Source organism: Pygocentrus nattereri, chromosome 3 (assembly GCF_015220715.1).
Source record: "Pygocentrus nattereri isolate fPygNat1 chromosome 3, fPygNat1.pri, whole genome shotgun sequence".
NCBI lineage: Eukaryota > Metazoa > Chordata > Actinopteri > Characiformes > Serrasalmidae > Pygocentrus > Pygocentrus nattereri.
The window spans coordinates 46,292,404-46,310,278 of record NC_051213.1 but is presented as its reverse complement, the minus strand read 5'-3'; the positions used below and the strand labels follow the sequence as shown (position 1 = coordinate 46,310,278).

Genomic DNA, 17,875 nt, shown 5'->3' with positions numbered 1-17,875 from the left:
TTTCTACTGTAAGAGATATAATATCAAATCTATAATATTGAAGTTAAAATATCAAATTGGGTTAATTAAACTGTGTTTTATTTAATGTGACACCCCTGAAGCATTTTTGTCGTTTTTATTTAATACCATATAATGGAAAAAAGTCACTGAAAAAGATTGAATTTGTTTTATTAAAGAGGAATTTAACTTTTTTTTTGCACAATTCAATCACTGAGATGTAAAGTCATTCAGATTTGTTTGATGTGAAATGGTTTAATACTGAGAAACTCATTTCCTGACAAGATTAAAGTGGTTAATCTGGCAAAAGATTTCTTTTGGTCCTACTTTGCCTTAGAACACTGTGCATGTGCACTATGTGGCCAGAAGTATGTGGACAATGAACACCACACCTACATGGCCCTCTTGGACATCCCATTCAAAAATCACTGGCATTGTTATGGAGGTCTTTGCATATATAACAGCCGCTCTCAACAGAGAGCTTTCCGCAAGATTTTGGAGTGTGCCTTTGGGAATTTGTGTCTATTGAGTCAAAAGAGCTTTTGTGAGGTCAGGAAAAAATACATAGCCATTTAGTAAGTCATAATAATAATGACTTACTTTCTCCTCATTATGACTTAGCATCTCATAATAATCCCATATTTGTGACTTAATATCTCATAATAATGGCTGTGTCATTGTTAAGGCTCAGTATCTGATAACAATGAGATGCGATCTCATAATCATGACTTAAATTCTCATAATTATGACTTGGTATCTCACAATAAAGAGTTTTGATTCTATAATTATAACTTACTGTCTCATAATTATGACTTACCATGTCATAATTATTACTTTGTATCTTATAATCACGAGATTTGATCTCATATTTGTGATGTAGTGTCTCATAACATCCTCCGTGTCATAGTTAAGACTCAGTATCTGATAAAAATGAGACGTGATCTCATAATTACGACATAATTGTGACTTAGTATCTCACAATAATGAGATCTGACCCTATATTTATGACTTACCATCTGTTAACTATGACTTATTATGTCATAATTCTAAGATAAGATAATGCTTTATTAGTCCCACAATGGGGAAATGATCTCTTATAACTTGTGTCGTATTATTATTACTTACTATGTCATAATTATTACTTTGCATCTTATAATCACGAGATTTGATCTAATATTTGTGACATAGTGTCTGACTTAGTGACTTAGTAGCTCACAATAACGAGATCTTTATGACTTACTATGCCATAATTATCATATAAGATAAGATAATCTTTTATTAGTTATAACTCGGTGTCATATTATGATGACTTACTATGTCATAATTATTACTTTGCATCTTATGACTTACTTTCTCATAATGACATTTTTAATGGGACATTTTTCTCATTATTATGAGGCCATTATTACGACATACTACGTGGTCTTTTTTGTGTTTCATGTGGAATAATGTGGAATATTATATAATAAAATGACCACATGACCTCTGGTGCCTATCACCTCCACTGTTAAGAAACCCAAGCAGCTCGTTTTCAATGCAAAAATCCAGTTTACATCCAACCAGTCTCTGAACTGCTTTGTTTGCAGTTAAACTTTGGAAAATGGGTGGGGGTCCCCCTCTGAGACGCCGTGCTATAGGGGGCAGCAGCAAGTCTGGCTGTATTCGTTCCTGCCATAAAAGCTACTGAAGAACGAGAAGCAGCTCAGACGCTCCACATCATCCGCCCAGCAACAACAACAACCTCCCTGAGATCACAGTAAGACAGTTTGCTCTCTTTGTGTGTCGGAATTTAGCAATATTATTGTGTCTTGGTGTCATAAAACAGCAGTTAAGTCTTGAGTGTTCACCCAGCCGGCTTTTATTTAGTCCATGACGGTGTTAGAAGGAAAACGAGCGAGTTAGCGACTTGGCTAGACGAGGCTGAAGTTGGAATTTTCCGTTCCACCTTAAATGTCGCAGCTGTCCCATTCAGCCTCAGGCTGCGTCAGGCGCCTGAATGGGACTGCTGCGACATTTAAGGTGGAACGGAAAATTCGAAAAAGGAAGCCAGCTTCAGCCTCGTCTAGAGTCGTGTTTCTTTAGCTTTTCTTTATAAAACGACCATATCAGCTGGTTTTAGTTCCATATCTACGTATTTACGCTCTGTTTCATCACCTCTGGGTCATTTTTAGGGAATTTGATGATGTGCCAAAAACCGGCCAAGCAGGAAGGACTGATTGAGATTTTCCATCTGCATTCCTCCACCCTTTACGAGCTTATATAACACAGGCAGAGACTAACCGTGGGCCTGAGAAATGATTCGTCTGTTAAGTTATGTGTAGGCTCTTTATTCCCTTCTTTTATGCACTTTTTGTTTGGCTTGAGCCTTGAGCTAAAGGGGAACTCCGCCGAAATTGTAAAATTTCTACACAATCCAGTGGCTGAGATGTAACCGAGAGTCATTGAGGGTGGTTTGATGTGAAATGGTTCATTTGGAGAGAAACTAACAGACTCCGACTTCTTTACAGAGGTGGTGAGCCGTTGTATCTTATGTGCAAAACCACCAGTTGACATTCATATCTTCTGAGTTTTTATATGTTATGTTGTTGATGGTTAAATTGGGGTAATTCAGAATTTTTGGGGGACTGTGTTGCCTTCAGACATCCTTCGTGTGCCCCTCCACTGTGATTGGATGAAAATAAATGGATTAAAGTGCGTTTTAGGCCAAACTTTATTATAAAGCTACTGTAAAACGATGCCCCAGACAACAGGCAGTGAGTTCATAACCATTTCATTGTGAGGTCATTCTGAGTCTGTAACTTCTATTGTGAATTAAGTTATAAAACGGGTCATGAAAACCACTTATGAACACTGTTACCACTGCTAAATGGTCATTTGGTGTGTCCAAAAATTTTGTCGTGGGGGCCAAAGTTTTTGGGGGCAGTTGTGGGCTGGAGGTTAGGGAACCAGCCCTGTGAACGGAAGGTTGCGGCTCGACTCCCTGAGCCGACAGTAAAAGACTGAAGTGGCCTTGAGCAAAACACCTAACCCCCAACTGCTCCCTGAGCACTGCGGATAGGGCTGCCCACCGCTCAGGGCAAGTGTGCTCGCTGCCCCCTAGTGTGTGTGTGTGTGTGTGTGTGTGTGTGTGTGTGTGTGTGTATGGCGTTTCACTACACCAAATGAGCTGCTAGACGACATTAATATCCATCAGTGTGATGCTAATGACACTTGAATATTTATGGACATGTGCTTAAGCTTTTTTTAGATGGAGTCGAAGATGAGTGACCCCTTCAGCAGTGATTCCGAGGCGCTGCCCGCTGCGGGAATCATGGCAAGGTGAGGAAAATCAAACACAAACACGAAACTGTACACAGAATATATCAGTGTTTGAATGTTTTAGCAGACCTTCGCTTCTGAGTTTAGTTCCAGTGCAGTAATAATAAAAATCCTTAGTAATAGTTATTAGTGTTATGTTTATTTTTATAACACGTAATTAACTATTTTGATTTTGTTTTTTGTTTTTTTTTCTCCTTAATTTTTTTTCCTGACAGAAGTGCAGTGGTAGATTATAGATATTGGTATTGATATTTATGCATATGATGATAAGAAGAGGAAGGGTAATAATAATAATGAATATCATGTCTGTTTATTGTCTGTTTTGGAGAATATATAAAAAATAAAAATTCATATTCATGTCGTCCACCGCTAACAGAAGTGCTCCCTGTCCCTCACTCTCTCAGGCTGCTGCCTAAAGGTTTGTCCGGTACTGTGCTGAAGGACTGGATGGACCGCCGGCGAAAGTCCATCCGCCCCTGGGCCGGCTTCGTGGACCAGCGCAAGTTCTCTAAGCCGAAGAACTTCGGAGACCTGTGTCAGCGCGTGGTCAGAAACCTGGACACGTACCACAGCAACTACACCTTCATCTTCCTGGGACTCATCCTGTACTGCATGTAAGAAGCACGGTTAGAGGAGCGGACAGCAGATCTCTGAAGTGAGAATAAGGTTGCGTCAGTGCACACGATGCTGTGTTTAAGCCCTCTGTGTGTCTTTTGCACATGCCTGTCTTTACTGTCTGTGTCTGATCTTCACTGATCAAAGCTTGTGCAGGTGACGCTGAAGTCATGAAGCAGTTGGTGGTAATAAGAAGGACTGTTAAGAGACAGGATGTTCCTGTGCAGCTGTTGACTCTGGGTGTGTGTTCACGCACTGTTAAATACATACGCTGTGCAACAGCCTCTCGTCGTGTAACGATGATAAATAAAACTTTAAGAGGAAATTTATACATCAGGATATAGAACAAGCCGTTTTTCTGTGCTGCCGCACTGCTGATGTCTTTCCGGGGGTTTAGTGGCTCTAACAGACTTGATTATGTGGTTTCTGACGCTGTAGGAAACATTTATTTATAAACGCGGACAAAAGGACAGCCTTCATGATGGTTGCTGCTACTGTGTTTATCGATGTGATGTAATTTGGTCCGTGTTTATAGCTGACCGTGTCAGAAACTCCATACATGCGTTTTGTGTTTTGTTTATTTATCTTTTCCTCCTGTTCTTCTTTTTATTCACCGGAGGTTTGTAGCTCCACTTCGCTGGTGTGCAGTTGGAGAGCGAAGCCCAGAGGCCATCAAATCTGGACCAAAAGTCCAGAAAGTCCAGTTTCCGGTCCTCATACAGCCAGAGCACATTACTGTTTATCCTTAAATCCAGTCCGCAAATTATTTTTACCATTTTCTTTGGCTACACATTTAACATTTATTACTATTATTATTATTATTATTATTATTATAAGCAAAATTCGAGCCCTGCCAGAGAAGCCATTCAGATGAAAACAGTGAGCGGACATGACTGTAATTTAGTTATAACTAACGAATCTGCTGAGAATGAACTGCTTACTTTGTCAACACTTCATTCGCACTAATCTCACATTCAGCAGAAACGGTAATGGTCTCAGTCGTAGTCCCACGTAGTTCTACAGTTAAATGTTTGGTAATTAAACACTAAAATATTTATTAACACTTGATGTAGTAGCAGCAGCATAGATACTAATACTTGATTTATTATTATAACTATCATTATTGCTGCTACTACTACTAATAATAGTGTAGTTGTTATTGTAATTGTTTTCTTAATGTTATTACTAGTGATAGTGTTTTTCAACAACCTCCCTCATCCCACTGGGAGAAGCCCACCAGACTAATGTCCCCCTGTAATTTGAGCTTGATACCCATGAGTTAAATAAGCAGTTCAGTTAAATAGTGATTTACAAAATCCAGAAACGGAGCAGCATCCGAGGTCCAGACCTTCTGTAATCCGTTTGTTGAACAGTTTCAGTTTTTGACCGCAGAGCTGATCTTTATAAAAAGGCCAAGAATGTATATTCACAGCTTCTGAGCACCGTGAACAGTATTCGAGAAGAGTTTAGACAGAGATGCTGTTTTTCTGTCCGTCTCACAGCATCAGCTCCCCCATGCTGCTCATCGCCTTGGCTGTTTTCGCTGGTGCCTTTTACATCATCCACCTGAAGTCTCTGGAGTCCAAGCTGGTCGTTTTCGGTGAGTGACGACGGTCAAAGTGCTTGTCTGGCTTTGCGTCTCTTGGCTTTCAACAGCAAAGTAAATACAGTAAACGAATCCTTGCTGTGAGCCCAGTGCGTGATTGTTTTCTCCTTGCTCAGGGCGCGAGTTGACTCAGGGGCATCAGTTGGGCCTGGCCGGTGCCGTCTCTCTGCCGGTGTTCTGGCTGGCCGGTGCTGGAGCAGCTGTCTTCTGGGTGCTGGGTATGTGTCTTCTATCTTCTATCTGTCCTCTCTCTGACATTTGTGGACTGGTACAACTTGCAGTATATAGCGTATACTGGCATGATGTGCGGCATGACCACCACAGAGCAGCACTGCTGTGTCTGATGCACTCGTACCAGCGCAACACACCACCATCACAGTGTCACTGCAGTGCTAAGACCGTGACCAGTATGAAGCATAGTGTAGAGGGTAACACCACTGCTCTCTCAATATTGTAAGAGGCTCTAGATAAGACTGCCTGCCAATCACTGTTAATGTGCTGTGTGTGTGTGTGTATATATGTGTATATATACACACACACACACACACACACACACACACACACACACACACACACACACACACACACATATATATATATATATATATATATATATATATATATATATATATATATATATATATATATATATATATATATATATATATATATATATATATAACCAATCTAATGTATTCCACTCCCTCTGGCCCAGTTTCTGTTCTCTGATTGGTTGTCTTGTCTTACCCAGGAGCGACGCTGGCTGTGATTGGCACCCACGCTGCCTTCCGTGAGCTGGAGTCGTCAGACATGGAGGAGCTGCTGATGGAGCCTGTCTAACCTCTCAACCTCATCTCGGCTTTTAACCTTTTTATTTATCCAAAAAAAGCGCCTGTCTTGCCTGAACATTGTTACTGTCCTCTGATTGGTTGCGCTTCACTTGAATTGACTAAACATCGACTCGCTCTCGGACTGACCGGCCGGTACGGATACGGACTGTTATTGTGGCGTATATGCACCGATACCTATACGCTGGCCATCTGCTTCATTTGAAATTGGCTTTAATTGGCAAACAAATTATGTTGCTCGTCATGGATGTAACACTAGCCGCTTCAATTGCAGACAGACAGACAGACAGAGATGCTCTGACTGACCAACTAAGCACAGTAGACCACATATGCCTTCGTTGTTTTCCGCCTGAAATTCACCCATGTCTGTTACTGAGAGGCTGCATGTGATCCATTTGTAGTAAGCCAGCAAAGTTAGATTGGCACAAATTATGGTGAATATGTGAAGAATGCATATCTTCACATCCAGTCATGTCTTCACGTAGTATTGGCTCCAGCCCTCTGCTTACATCACCCAGTTCACTTCTAAAGCCTGTTGAAATACGATGTTTGAGGACTTTCTGACCTCAAAACAGGTTTGATTACAGTTCTTTAGGGACGTATTTGATTCAGAATCATTTTCAAAAAATACTATGAATATACAAGTGTGACTTGAACTATACACACAGTAGTGAAGTGCAGACCATTTAAAAAAAAATACATAAAACTGAAGAAGTGAGTGTTTTTGAATAGTTTTTATCAATTAGAAGTGAACATTGTAGAAGCAATGCATCTTGTTGCCACATTGTTTTGTTTTTTGTTTGTTTTTTTTACTTTAGACCCCTAGAATTTATGCGAATAAATAAAGAAAACTGGAGCAAAACCTCGTATCTCCATTTTTGCCGTTTTTCAGTTTTTGACCTAATTTAAAAATACCTGTCACTTTTTACATTGTGTATAAATTTCACGATGAATGGACCAAAAGAAACGACCCAAAATGACTTGGAAAGACGTCTGGTACCATTGACTTCCATTAAAAGTAAATCAGGTTTTTTCCTTCTCCTGTAAAGTTACCAACTTGGAGATACGAGGTTTTGTTTCGACAGCAGCGATGAGCAAGTTGGTGCGGGTGCTTGGTTGTAAATGGGTATCCAGGGTGCCTATCCGCCGTTATTGTTTTCATTTTGTGTTTTGTTTTTTTTTGTGATGTCATGTTAAAATGTCTCTAATCCAACATTCAGATGCCAAGAACCTGCTTGATTTTATAAATGTGTGTCTATTGCCATCCTGTGTACTCTTAATTTAGCCGACTTTAGCTTTTTATTTCTTTTCCTTTCTTTTATTTCTTTTTGTTTAATGTCAGCCAAAAGGAAAGTGCAATAAAGTCTTATGCCTGTAAAATAGGGCACGATGTGTGTTTGTCACGTCCGCTTTAAGGTGGCTAGAATATAACATCACACTCATTTCGACTCAATTCGTAACACAATAATTGAACTTTTCTGGCATTTATGAGGACATTAGAACAGGTAAAATAGGCCAGTACAAGAGTAATGGAGCACTTTGTGCAATAATTATGAAATGCACATGAAAAGATTATTAACAGGCATAATTAATAGACACTTTTTGCTTTTTGTTGCCATATGGCAACAGTGTGTGACAACAGTCTGCGATGTTTACACAAGCAGTAAACACTGCCATAAGATACAGCCATATTCACTATCCAGGCATAACAGCTAAATATGCATACATGCTTTAAAGATCCACAAAGAATTTGGAAAATATGTGAACTTGGAACGTAAAACTGCAGTTTGCATGCTGTTGCCATATGGCAACAAATATACATTTCAGCACTGTATAAAACCCATAAAATCCAAACCGGCTTCATTTGTACCCTCCCACAGATTGTTCACGTTTCTCTTTGAAGTTGTTGTATATGAATATTGATAATACCCCTTTAAGAGCGCTTGGAGGCCTTAGCGCCTGACGTGTGCGTGAAATAAAGTACAGGCCGCAACAGGAAAGAAGTGTGTGTGCAGGAACAGGATGCTCCTCGGAAAGCCTTCAGTTTATTAAAGGAAAGACCTTTATATTGTAGTCGAGCAAAATATAAAAAGGGAAAAATGCCATTGTTGCCGTATGGCAACATAATGCTATAACGTGTTTAAAAAAGCTGTTAAACTTGAGGTTATGCAATGGTTTAATCATAAACCTAAATTTTTAATGATGCGCTCAGTGCCAAGTGAAATAAACTTAATTCTAGTCAACGGATCTAATATTTCTTATTTTGAGATTGTTGTAAGCTTAATATAAGAGGACTTAGCTTATTTCTTAACTTATGAACTTGTTTCAGTTCATTTTTTTTCTATTTAACTTATTTCTAGGATATTTTACTTGTTTCAAGTCAAACTTTCTCACTACATTGGCAGATAATTTGACTAGTTTAAAAGCTTAATTTTTTACCTTAAAAATAAGGTAAAATGTCATAGTTGCCATAACATAATGCTGTAAAGGGTTTAAAAAGGCTAGTCTATATTTTTAAAAATCTAATCTAGAAATATATATTTCTCAATTTGAGATTGACGTAAGCTTAATATAAGCTTATTTAGCTTATTTCTTAACTTATGAACTTGTTTCAGTTCATTTTTTTCATTATATTGGCGGATAATATGGCTACTTTGTTTAAAGCTTATCTCTTACAACAAGCACAATGGTACTTGCAGCATAGTGAGATCGTTTGTCTTCGTTTGTCTAAAATCACTTAAAACTAATAGAACCTTTTTAGAAATGAGTGAAATGCTCCTAGACTTCACACACCAAGCTCACATTTTCCATCATGATACTCAGAAAAGCTCCCTGTGATGTCATTTATTACAATAATGCTAACCTACCATCATATTGTCCACCCCTATATGGGATGCCCTCTGAACTGCCTGCACCCCCCCCCCCCCCCCCCCTTTGACCTCTCTGACCTTTCCAGCATGACAGAAGTGCCCATCCAATTTCTTTCAGGTTGCCATAGGGATGACCTTGGAGAATGACCTCCGCTCATGCTTTAAACCGTATTGCGGCAAAAAAAGCCAGCCGATCGATATCCCATTACGGTGGTGCAGTGAGCAGTGGGAGGGAGGGGGACGGACTGCAGTGCTCACCCCAGCCTCCCCTGGGACTGCGCGAGAGCGTGTTTTGGCCCAAGCTGCCCAGTTTTGCAAGTCAGGACTCGGTGCTGATGCAGAAGGTTCTAGAGAAGAAACTGCAGCTCTCAGCAGATTGACAGCAGATACAATAGCAATTTATATGCTGCAAAAACAGCCACTACTATATATATATATATATACACTCACCGGCCACTTTATTAGGTACTCTTCAGTTGCTTGTTAACACAAATAGCTAATCAGCCAATCACACGACTGCAACTCAACGCATTTAGGCATGTAGAGGTGGTCAAGACGACTTGCTGAAGTGCAGACCGAGCATCAGAACGGGGGAAGAAAGGGGATTTAAGGGACTTTGAACGTGGCGTGGTTGTTGGTGCCAGACGGGCTGGTCTGAGTATTTCAGAAACTGCTGATCTACTGGGATTTTCACGCACAACCATCTCTAGGGTTTACAGAGAACGGTCCGAAAAGAGGAAACATCCAGTGAGCGGTCAGTTGTGTGGATGAAAATGCCTTGTTGATGTGAGAGGTCAGAGGAGAACGGGCAGACTGGTTCCAGATGATAGAAAGGCAGCAGGAACTCAAATAACCAACCAGAATCTCTGAGGAACGTTTCCAACATCTTGTTGAAAGTGTGGCATGAAGAATTAAGGCAGTTCTGAAGGTAAAAGGGGGTCCAACCTTTTACTAGCAGGGGTACCTAATAAAGTGGCCGGTGAGTGTGTATATATATATATATATATATATTTATGACAATGTGGCTTGTGCATTGGCAGATCAGCAGAATGCTAATCGGCTACCTAACTACATTTTTACACTGATTTACTTTTTTACCTGAGTGATTGATCAGCATTACGTGCAGTTATTAGAGATGAATAATGATAGCTTTATTGATACAGCGCTGTAGAAAACCCATTGATAATCACACTGTCTCAAATCTGAAATATTCCCATAACTGTGTGTACGAGTATAGGCCACAACAGGAGTAGCAGTGTGTGCCGGGATAGGAAGCTACTCAGCAAGGCTTCGGTTTCCTAAAGCAAAAGAAAAAATCGATTGTATATCAAGCATTAAATAAAAAAAGACAGAAATGTCACTGTTGCCATATGGCAACGTTAAGCTGTAAAGCGTTTAAAAATGCGAAAAGCTGCTAAAATTTCAGTTCATGCAGTTGTTTACTCATAATCTAAGTACTTTAATGACTGATCAGCTTTATGTTCAGTTATTATAGATTTCTACTGATGGCTTTAACGATACAGCCCTGTAGAAAAGCCAACAATATACATACTCTTTCCACTTTGAGGGATTCCGATACCCGAGTGCGGTTAGCGTCTTTTTAAAAAGTGAACTCCACCACTGAATGAAGACCAATGAAGTGCTGGCATTTAAAAAATACTCATGAAAATTTGAAATGAAAGAAAAATTTTGAACAAATAAATGATACGTTTTCTTTTGGTGACCCTTACAAATAAGGAGTTTCTTCACATGTGCCATTACTCTACTTCTCTTAAACTAAAAACGAAGTGGGTGTGCTTTCAGTATACTTTTATTTACTTATCAGAGATAAACTAACAAAATTATACTTAAGTATACTTGGCTTGACCCTGGGGGAGAAGCGGCTTAGAAAATGGATGGATGGATGGATGGATGGATGGATGGATACTTGGCTTATACTGACAAGTATACATAACATTTGAAGCATTTCCAGCCCATGCTTGTACTTAATCTTTTGACTGAGATGTACTTAAGTATAAATAAGGATAAAGTAACTGTATGAAGTAATCAGGGCAGGTCAGTGGATATACAGTATATAAGTTTACATGTGCTATACTTAAAAATATACTTTTATAAACTTAAAAGTGGCCAATTTAGTCCCAAAAGGTACTGAAATAGTACAAGTACACTACTAGAACATTATTAGTTCACTCACTATATAAAGTATACTTGGAAATATACTGAACACTTTACACAAGTTTACCTAATAAATAAACTTATACTTTTTTGTAAGGAGATGTGGCCTTTTGTAACAAGTACTATTTTTTTCTTCAAGCTTGGCACCGTAACAATAGAAGAACCCTTTTTGGTACTAAAACACAACCCTTTTCAAAAAAGGCTCTAAAAAGTTCTATATAGAACCATCTAAAGCCCTTTCATAATGCGACGAACCCTTTAATCATGCAAGCGGTTCTTTGAGTGTTTATGGTTCTGTATAGAACCATTTTCTTTACTAAAGAACCTCTGAAGAACCAGCTTTTTTAAGAGTCTGCTTAAATAAGACCACTGTAGATGTTTCTAAATGCTAGCTAAATAACCATGTACATGCTAGCCAGTGTAGTTTGGTGATCTATTGATCATTTCTGAGATATTCTAGCTTAAGATTTCATGTCGCTGTTGTCAGAACAAAACCTTGTATGTATGAAATGCTAACTTTACAGGAGAAGGAAAAAACATGCATTACTTTTAATGTAAGTCAATGGAACCAGACGTCTTACCAAGTCATTCTGAGCCATGACTTTTGGTCCACTCATCATGTAATTTACAAACAATATAAAGGACAGGCATTTTCAAAGTATGTAAAAACTAAAAAAACGATCAAAACGGAGATACGAGGTTTTGTTCCGACAGCAGCGATATTTCACAGTATATTGAGCAAACACACCGTATAACAGAGCGCTGAGAAGGGAATGAAGACGCGCAGACTTTGCTCGGTTGTATTAAATGTTCTAGATGTTTTATTGGTGTTGGTTTCATTGCTTTCAAACACTTCTACAATTTATTATCATATTAGTATTTTCTTTTCTTTCTTTAGTCTCACCCCCCACACCTCTCTGAGATGGACGCAGCCTGAGGCGGACTGCTACAGCGCGCTGTCCCCCACCATACACACACACACACACACACACACACAACCATACACACACTCACACACACGTGCAGCACAAGACCTGGGGCGGCTCCCCACACCAGAACACACACTCGTTTCCTGATAAAACCCACAGTAGAGGCCCCCACACACCAGGTTCCTTGCTTTGATTTAGCCTTGCTCATTGGTTGCAGTAATAGTCGGCGCGGGTTTGCTGAAAGACCTTCTATTCTTCTTAAAAAGAAGGAAAAGTGTCGTGATGGGCAACTGATGTGTCAGATAATGTTAAATCAGTCGGCTGATATGTAACGACGTGACAGACACACATAAAAAGCGGAACCTGGTGTGCATGGATGCATAATGGCAGTAGAACCAGAAACACAGTCAAGTACGCGCTGATTCTCTACTCAATACCTGATAGTCAACGAGTCCCTGCACCTTTTTTTTTTTGCCTTACGCTTCACTCATAACAGCCCATCACATAAGAACCGTTCTGCTTCCTTAGTGCTTTTGTTTTCCATGATTTTACATTTGATTAAAATGATATTTAATACATGTTTTATTCTAAAACTGACAGTATGAGGTTGTACCTGAAAGACGGGGGGGGGGGGGGGGGGGTTACTATAGCAGAAAACACAAAGATAGACGGAAGGTGGTGCGGAGGGGAGAAGGGTATGTTTTGACGTGGAAAGAGTCAACATGCTTCCCTCTGTTTTCAATATATACTTTTAAAAAAAATCAGTCAAAGTAGAACGCAAAAAGATGAGGAAAGGAAAAGGAACGTGCGAAAATGTCTTCTCTCAGGGTCTTAACCAGAGTCTGCCGCAAGTCATGTGATCCGTGTACCCGTGTGCGACTGGAGGACAGGCGGAGTGATGGAGTGAGTAGAAGGGAAGGAGTAGAAAGGCATGGAGGAGGAAGAGGAGGAAGAGGGGGGTGGTGTGAGGAAGAAGCGGAGGGCTGGCCCTCGGTTAGCCGAGCATACACACACTCAAACACACACGCACTCGCATGTACGTTCGCTCCAATACAGCGTCAAAAGCTCCTCTCGGATCTACATAACGATTATGCAGCTGCCATTGGTAAATATATAATAGACTTTATATACACACCCGAGTGAAAAGACATGCAAAGAGTATTATAGGGCGGTTTGGGGGGGTTGGTTTAGAGTCTGAAAGGTGTTTTTTCTTTTCTCTTTGGGGCAGACATGGTGTTGGCTCTAAGCTGCTGTCTCTCTGAATGGGGAGGTATACAGCGTGTGGTTGTGCGTCTTCAACAGGGACGGAGGGGTGAGGAGTAGAAGAAAAATGGAAGATGTAGGGGCGTGAGTAAAGAAGGAATTCATCAATCAATAGTATGTCTCCTTTTCCACCCAACCTGTAGGAGAGAGAAGAGAGAGAGAGAGAGAAATACGGTCACTAAACAGTATAATATCAAAAGTCATTTACTGAAAACGTGACATTAGGCAGTGAAATCATCTTAAATCAAGTCGATATATCTAGTATTTGTCATGTTAAGACTATTGTAAGAATATTATGATTTTTTTCCAGGGGAATTATCCGAATTGGATGATAAACTCTGAGCTCTTCTGGCAGAAAAGTTCTTTAAAAATGAGTTCTTAAAAACAAGCACAATGATCTGCCAACTGAATGAGACAATTTCTTTAGATAAAGTTGAATAGTCTTATAATATTCTTAGAAGAATCTCATAATGAGAAATGACATATTTACTAAATTTAAGGGGTTTTCACCTTCCTTGGTTGATGCTTGTCATCTAAATGCTTGAAATTGCTCTACATGGCTAAATATCATCTGTGTGTACGTTATGTATGGCATCAAATCTAATGTAGAATTCGCAAGCGAGCAAAAACGCTCTCGTGCAAGGAAACCTAGTCTTGTATGCGCGATGATTACCGAATATTCACAGAAACAGAAGTCAGTAATTACAGGCAGCGTTTCGGCAAACGCCATCACACTGGCGGCCTCTGAAGGTCGTCTTCTAGAGTGAAAGTCCTGTTCCCGGTGTTTTACAGGCAGCTAATGACCACTGACTGCCAGCCAGTCACAACACAGTTCTAGAAATCAGTAACCAATCATGTGACCTGCCCACAGCTGTAAAAAATGAACTCTTGCGCGAGAGCAGATACAACAGTCACGTGTCAGGCTAATTTTCCTCGCGCGCGATTGCTTCAGCATCAACAAGAGGGTGACTTTCCTTTCACTAGTAGTTGTCTTCATGCACGCACATGAATGTGACTTTTCTTTGCGTGCACGAGGGATTTTCTTTGTGCGCAAGAGTACTTTTCCTCGTGCGAGAGCACTTTTTTCCCCTCACTTGCGAGTTTTGATATGGATTTGACACCATACATTACATGTGTGTGCATTAAAGAGGTGGCCGAACACATACCTCCAGGGTTTCGGCGCAGGAGAAGCTTTCGGATCTCATCATACACAAAAATTAAGAAGCTGTATGGGAACGCACAGAACCACCAGGAAGGTCTGGACAGAAAACAGAGAAAAGAAACTTCATTTCCTCTCCAGAGATCAAAGGTCTTCGATACCAGAGTCCCAATTCCAGTCCTGGATTTCATAGATCACTGCTAGGTGTGACACTAAATGGAAAATCATTTACTTCAACAGTTCAGTTATCTAGCACTGATTACAAAATCCAGGACTGGAAAACTGAACTGAAAATCTGGACTTTAAGACGTCCATCACAGATAGCCCAAGCATACTGTATGCAGAAGCAGTCTTAAATGTGGCAACTCTTTAGGTCTCCATTTCTGTGTGGGTGTATGTGTGTGAAAACTTACTTTAGTGGGTACATCCTGAGGGCTACATCCATGCCTGGGCAGTAGGACAATAAAGCAGCCAGAGCCGTCTCCTCAAACAGGCCGAAGATCAGAATCTTATTCCTGTGGAAAAAAAGATGCAGTTACACTTTGTATACTTGTACCCCAAATTGCAGACACATTCACATCTACGGCTACGTTTACGCAGCAGGTAAGAGTGGCCCAAATCCGATCTTTATTTTCACATGTGGCACAGATGTGTATCTGTGTGTCAGTGTAAACAGCAAAAAACACACTGAATCTGACATTCTCAACTCCGATTTAAGATGCTGTGCAACTGAAATCCGATCCAAATCCGATATGCAGGAGCGCGAATCTGAACAGCCAGATCGGAATTCAAAGCGACATTTACGTCAATCCAACTCAACATTCGTCATAATTTTGCGCTGCCAAGACCTCATAAACATTTAGGCTGATGTTTCTGTACAAAAAATTAGAAGAGACTCATCCAAAGCCTTCCATGTTCAAAGAGATTTCGGAAGAAATGGCTGAACGCGGCCGTAGGAGAGCGAGGCTGCAATGTCAAACAAGTAAAAGTCTGAAAGCAAAGTTTAAAGAATCTGAGGACACAAACCGAAGAAGTCAATGTGCCCTTCTTACGGCGAACTGGAACACATTCTGGGTGATGAGCCCAGCTGTCAGTCAGTGAAGCTTCATAATGGCTCCCGTGATGCTGGTGACGAAGCTGAACCTCCGTGAGTGACTGGTGTTCATTGGCAGTCGGAATTTTTTACCTCTGGATGAGCAACGTGACGCGTTGTACTTTTGCGCATGTGGGTCAGTTTAGATCTGCTCAGACTGATGCTGCATACAGATCACATTCGAAAGATATTGTGAACAGCCAAACAAAAAAAATCGGATTTGGTGAGAAAATCAGATTTCGGCCACTTTTACCTGCTGTGTGAACGTAGCCTAAAATAGAGCTGCAATGGTCAGTCTACAAAGACACTGCCAATGTCATCAATGGCTAAAAGATTGTTTTCACTTAGAAACAAAACCTAAAACTACACAAAGTGTAGGGAGTGTTTTTCTCTATTGCTTCCATTATTTCATTCTACCATAACAGAATCGCTTGTCACACAGACAAATTTGAGTGATGTGGCTGTGATGAAGCAAAGTGAGAGTGAACAGGCTTGATTCATTAAATAATAGTCAATAGATTAACTGTTTATATAAATAAACATTAGCTGCAGCCCTAATCCAAACTAATGCACACAGTGTTTGAACTCACTTCATGCCCTGCTGGAACACAGAGTTGCGTCTGGTCTTGCAAATGATGAGATCGGCCCACTGCACAACCACAATACTGACAAAGAAAGCTGTGTGGCATGTGAACTCGACAATCTTCCTCTGCTCATATGTCTGAAAATGAAAAGCATGATGACATTCTAAATGTATCAATCCAAATAAATCACAAACAGACGAGAATAGAGCTTTGCATGTTTTGCACTCTTCAGTAACTACATGGAAAATAATACAAAATGACTAAGCTACTTTTAAGTTACAGGAGTGGGGAATGTAAATGTGGCCCCGCCAAGTTCTGTGAAGAGTAAGGGGCAGAGATGATAAAGGTCAAGAGAAGAGGCCAAAATCGGGCTATGAAAAACCTGAAAGTGAAAGAAGAACCTGATCCAAAACCCAGAAATATCTGAGAAATATCCAAGGCCATGTCAGCTTCCAACAACGCAACAAGCACAGTGCTTACCCACTGCTGTCCATAGCTGTCTTCGAGGTCATTGATGCTACGGTCATCCCAGCTGAGTCTGATGCCCACCAGAATAGAGGGAAGGAAGCCGTTCTCAGCCAAAATCACAAAGTAACTGAAGAAGCCACCCAAAGCCTGGATCATACCTACACACACAAACAGAGACACACTCTGCAAATGTCTATACATGACTGCACATAAGAGACAGGAATAAAATAGTGTGCTTATATATGCATGTGTGTGTATTTGACATACCAATCTGTCCATAAGCAATGCTGATGAGACGCTCGTTGACCAGTTTGTCCCTCATTGGGTTTCTGGGCTGCCTCTTCATGATGTCACTCTCAGCTGCCTCGTAAGCCAGAGAGATAGCTGGAACCTAGAGATGGAAAAAAAGCGAATTCTCATATATACAGTACGATGCAAAAGTCAGAGAGCACAAGATATTCATTTTTCAGAATCAGGGAAACACAGTTTTCTCCCCAGTTTTAGACATCTCCAATTCTACTCACTAGTTAAGACTCCCCCAATCACACAATACTACCAACGCTATGAGGGTGAAGGTTAATACAGGCTTCCTCTGAGACCTGTGAAGCGCCACTGCATCTTTTCGAACTGCCGCTAACGCCACATCACTGGACAGCCGAACGAGTTCGGAAGAAAGCGCCACCTGACAGGTCTGTTACGCCAGCTAACAGGCGCCTGCGCTGACTGGCATCGCGTTGGGTCAAGGTGAGAGCAGGGTGGGCCCAGAGAGCGAGGCCAATTGTGCTCTCTTGGACTCCCGGCAACAGATGGCTGTAGCAACACCAGGGATCAAACTCATGATCTCCTCATGATAGGGCCAATGCTTAGACGGTTGCATCACTTGGATGCCCCACAGGAAACACATATTTAACAGAAAATTTACAAAACCCTCTAAACAAATCTAAAGAAAA

At 40.6% G+C, this 17,875-nt stretch overlaps 2 protein-coding genes across 2 annotated transcripts in view; one reads left to right on the top strand and one right to left on the bottom strand.

Annotated features, from left to right (window-relative positions):
* The first annotated feature begins 1,667 nt into the window (after window positions 1-1,667).
* rabac1 (Rab acceptor 1 (prenylated)) lies at window positions 1,668-7,005 on the top strand. Its single transcript, XM_017706073.2, has 6 exons — window positions 1,668-1,753; window positions 3,235-3,315; window positions 3,720-3,929; window positions 5,433-5,530; window positions 5,653-5,754; window positions 6,288-7,005. Exons 2-6 carry the CDS (start codon window positions 3,245-3,247, stop codon window positions 6,374-6,376), a joined length of 570 nt encoding a protein of 189 aa, XP_017561562.1. The 5' UTR covers window positions 1,668-1,753; window positions 3,235-3,244; the 3' UTR covers window positions 6,377-7,005.
* Window positions 7,006-12,223: 5,218 nt separating this feature from the next.
* atp1a3b (ATPase Na+/K+ transporting subunit alpha 3b) overlaps window positions 12,224-17,875 on the bottom strand; it is a 46,698-nt gene continuing 41,046 nt past the window's right edge. The window contains exons 16-21 of the mRNA XM_017706072.2: window positions 17,193-17,316; window positions 16,938-17,083; window positions 16,464-16,594; window positions 15,194-15,295; window positions 14,788-14,879; window positions 12,224-13,758 (exon numbers count right to left, since the gene is read on the bottom strand). Of these exons, the coding sequence (XP_017561561.1) occupies window positions 13,730-13,758; window positions 14,788-14,879; window positions 15,194-15,295; window positions 16,464-16,594; window positions 16,938-17,083; window positions 17,193-17,316 (624 nt within the window). The 3' untranslated portion in view covers window positions 12,224-13,729. The remainder of the gene's footprint in view (window positions 13,759-14,787; window positions 14,880-15,193; window positions 15,296-16,463; window positions 16,595-16,937; window positions 17,084-17,192; window positions 17,317-17,875) is intronic.